Here is a 3,304-nt window from a genome sequence, read left to right as displayed (position 1 = left end):
CCGCGTGTCGTCATGAAAGTCGGCCTCGGGGAGACAGCGACGCCTACAGTGAGGAGTGCTGCCGTTGCTGGTTCCGCGACCTGATTCTGGGCATCGAGTATCGTAGGTGTCCCATTCGGTGCCCGCTCCTGTTTTACCCCAGACCTGACTAGCTCCAGTCCATGCCCAAGGTGTCATTCACCGCGACATCAAACCGGACAATCTTCTTCTGACGGAAGACGAGGTTCTCAAGGTCGTCGACTTTGGCGTCTCGGAAATGTTCGAGAAGCCAGACAGGATGATGACAGCCAAGTCGGCCGGCTCCCCCGCCTTTCTAGCCCCTGAGCTCTGCGTGGCCCGTCATGGTGATGTCTCGGGCAAGGCTGCTGATATTTGGTCCATGGGCGTCTCTCTGTACTGCCTGCGCTACGGCAAGCTGCCTTTCAGCCACGACGGCGTCTTGGAGATATACGAGGCGATAAAAAGCGATCCTCACGAGGTGCCAGAAGATGAGAATCCTCACTTGGCAGACCTCCTTAGCAAAATCCTCGAGAAAGACCCCCAGAACCGCATCAAGATGGCCGACCTACGGGTAAGCACGCCGTCCGCCACAGTGGTACACGTGAAGCCTTGCTAACCACACCCGCAGCAACATCCCTGGGTCACCAAGGAAGGCGCCGACCCCCTGCTCTCGGAAGACGATAACTGTGCGATGCTTGTCGACCCCCCTAACGAGCTTGAACTGAACCGCGCTTTCACCAGGAAGATGAATCATCTCCTCTGCGTCATGAAGGCCATCCAGAAATTCAAAGTCGTCCTAGCCCGACACCGCGCCAACGCCGCCAACCGCAGGGACGACGCTCTGCCTGCCCCCAAGGAGTCTGATTTCGACCCGGCCGAGGCCCGCGCCCGCGCCGAGGAGATTGAGGCTCTCGTCGAGCGGCGTCGCAACTTTATCGCCCGCCACAACTCGAGCCGCGGCACCGGCGACGGCAGCAGGGCCGCGTCCCCACGCCCCGAAGCGGTTCCTGAGCTCTTGACCGAGCTGGAGCCCCTCTTCCTCGGTATCGGCACCGGCGCGTGCGACGAGTTTGGCGAGCCTTTGACTGCCGATACGGTGGCCGAGTCACCGACGAATGCCGACTTTAATGTCTACGACCGGGCGTACGAGGAGGAGGTGCAGCGCATCATGGCCAATCCGGCGAGGAAACCGACGATGTACCTAACACGCTTTGTCAAGGAAAGGGAGAATTACCGCACAGTGGCCAACGTTGTGGATGGTACGGGAGGACATGGCCCAGGTCCTGATGAGGGTAAGGGGCGGTTCGCCGACTTGGTGACGAGGCTGGGGCAGGCGGTAAGGAGCAAGGAGGAGAGCAGGGAGCCCGCCGGGGCAGATAGTGAGAAGGGCGAGGTCGCCGATAAGCTGGAGCAGGCCAGTGGCATGCCGCACGAGGCAATCGCCGAGGGCCAGGGTCAAGTCGTCGCCGCCGGTGAGAAGGAGGCGTTGACAGCGAGCTGAGCGCCTTAGATTCTGCCAAGACTTTGTACGAGACTTTTGCTAGTGGAGGACGCAGTTCTGGATAGCGATGCTGGGCCATCTTTCTGGCACTTCTTGCGGTATACGATCTATGTGATAGCGAGACACGAATATCATGGGCTCGAGATGCATGCCTATCAAATCACGCCTATCCTACTTCTCTTGCCCTCTCCTGTACCTGTCTGCTGGTCCCTCAGCGTGCATACCGCACATCGTCGACACTTGAGTTTGATTCAACTCTTGGTCTTCCGTGATCGTACCGTCGAAAGATGGGTCTTGAAACATCGAGATACCAGCCGATCCCTCCGTTGAGCTCTCCCGCGCCGGCCCGATTGCGTCCTGCGGTCGAGCACCTCACTGTTGAGGACCCATCCAAGTAGACGAGCCACCAGCGCAAACCCGCTCGGAGGTTGAGTATGGCATCACGTCAAGAAGTCATCCCCCCCTCTTTTTCCAGCAACCAGTAGGTGGGCACCAGGCCCGAGTCCAGCCCGAAAACACGGGACCACCCGCAATCCAGCCATCTCCTGTACATACACGTCTCACAAGTCGGGATAATACCGAGAGTTGACTTAACCTTAATCGAGAGACATCCGGCTTGCCGAAGGCCTAGACCGCAAATCGCCGGGCCATATTGGGGATGAGGTCGGCAGGGAGCCGACATGGGAATCGGGAAAAAGACTTCTCGATGGAAGATGGACAGACTTTTGGGGTCCTGCAACGGCCCGCGTTCCATGGTGGGTTTGTTTGACATGTGACGAACGGGATATGAGACAGAGAGCGAGAAGAGAAAGAGGTCTCAGAGGTGGTGGGTTGTGCTGGACTCTCGACACCCGATGGCCTGGAGGTTTCGTCGCCGAGATTGTGACAGCTGGTAGTTCAAGACATCTTCGACAGGTTCCACGACCAGCTTGCACGGCAGACCAGGAGCCTCTTTCTTATTCGTTGAGGGGCTCAAGTGGTCACACGCCGATGAACCCCCCCCTGAAGAAGTGAAGATATCAACGGCTCGACTGACAGCAATTATGAGCACCGTTCGTAGGAAACTCGCGACTCGTGCAAGGAATACAGCATCAACATGGCTCGGTTGACCCCTACTCCCCGAATGTCCACCCAAACACACCGCAACCACAGAGCCGCCTTTGCGCTGGGCCTCTCCTCCCTCGCAACCCCGAAACGTGCCCGTCCACTCATCTTGATTCGTCTGCGAAAACCTTATCGGCGGGCCAATGCAGCACAGCCCAGCATACGCACGAAACCGAGATGATAGCCAGCTCAACCGGCCAACACGGGAGCTCGGAGTCGAGCTCCCCCATCAACAATGACGACACACGGCATAGAGCTCCCCCCTTGACCTGTTACACCTCGAGGTATACGTGCCTCGTTGGGCCCAGTACCATGGCTTGGCAATATGGAACCGCTGGCCCCCCTTCGCGGCGACAGCCTGCAGAGACGTCCATGCGCCCTGCAGTCTCACCGCCGCCGGAACGACACCACGGCAAAGCCGCCAGCAGAGGTGCAGCAACCTCTTGCTACGGTTTGGCTTGCCCATCGTCCGGACAAGTTACGATCGGCTATGAGCAGAAACAGCCATGCACCGACCATACGTGGCCATAACGCGCGCGCGCACGTGTCAGGGGGACGCCAAATGCAACCGCAGACGACCGGGTAACATGCAAGGCGGGAATATCGCCTGGTCTGTCACGAAGAGCAGCGGCCGCCAGAAGACCCAAGCTCGACTACTACGTTATTGACAGGTGCGTCCCGAGCGGGTGGCTGCGGGAA

General features: G+C 59.0%; 1 protein-coding gene across 1 annotated transcript in view; it reads left to right on the top strand.

Annotated features, from left to right (window-relative positions):
• The window catches only part of VDBG_06889 (calcium/calmodulin-dependent protein kinase kinase), a gene marked incomplete at both ends in the record, with an annotated part of 2,406 nt that extends 905 nt beyond the window's left edge, over positions 1 to 1,501 (top strand). Inside the window, 3 exons of the mRNA XM_003003281.1 lie at positions 50 to 102; positions 153 to 571; positions 629 to 1,501. Coding sequence (XP_003003327.1) covers positions 50 to 102; positions 153 to 571; positions 629 to 1,501 — 1,345 coding nt within the window. The remainder of the gene's footprint in view (positions 1 to 49; positions 103 to 152; positions 572 to 628) is intronic.
• Positions 1,502 to 3,304: the final 1,803 nt, after the last annotated feature.

Source organism: Verticillium alfalfae, genomic scaffold, assembly GCF_000150825.1.
Source record: "Verticillium alfalfae VaMs.102 supercont1.8 genomic scaffold, whole genome shotgun sequence".
In the NCBI taxonomy this organism is placed as follows: Eukaryota; Fungi; Ascomycota; class Sordariomycetes; order Glomerellales; family Plectosphaerellaceae; genus Verticillium; species Verticillium alfalfae.
This window is presented reverse-complemented; position numbering and strand designations above follow the sequence as displayed.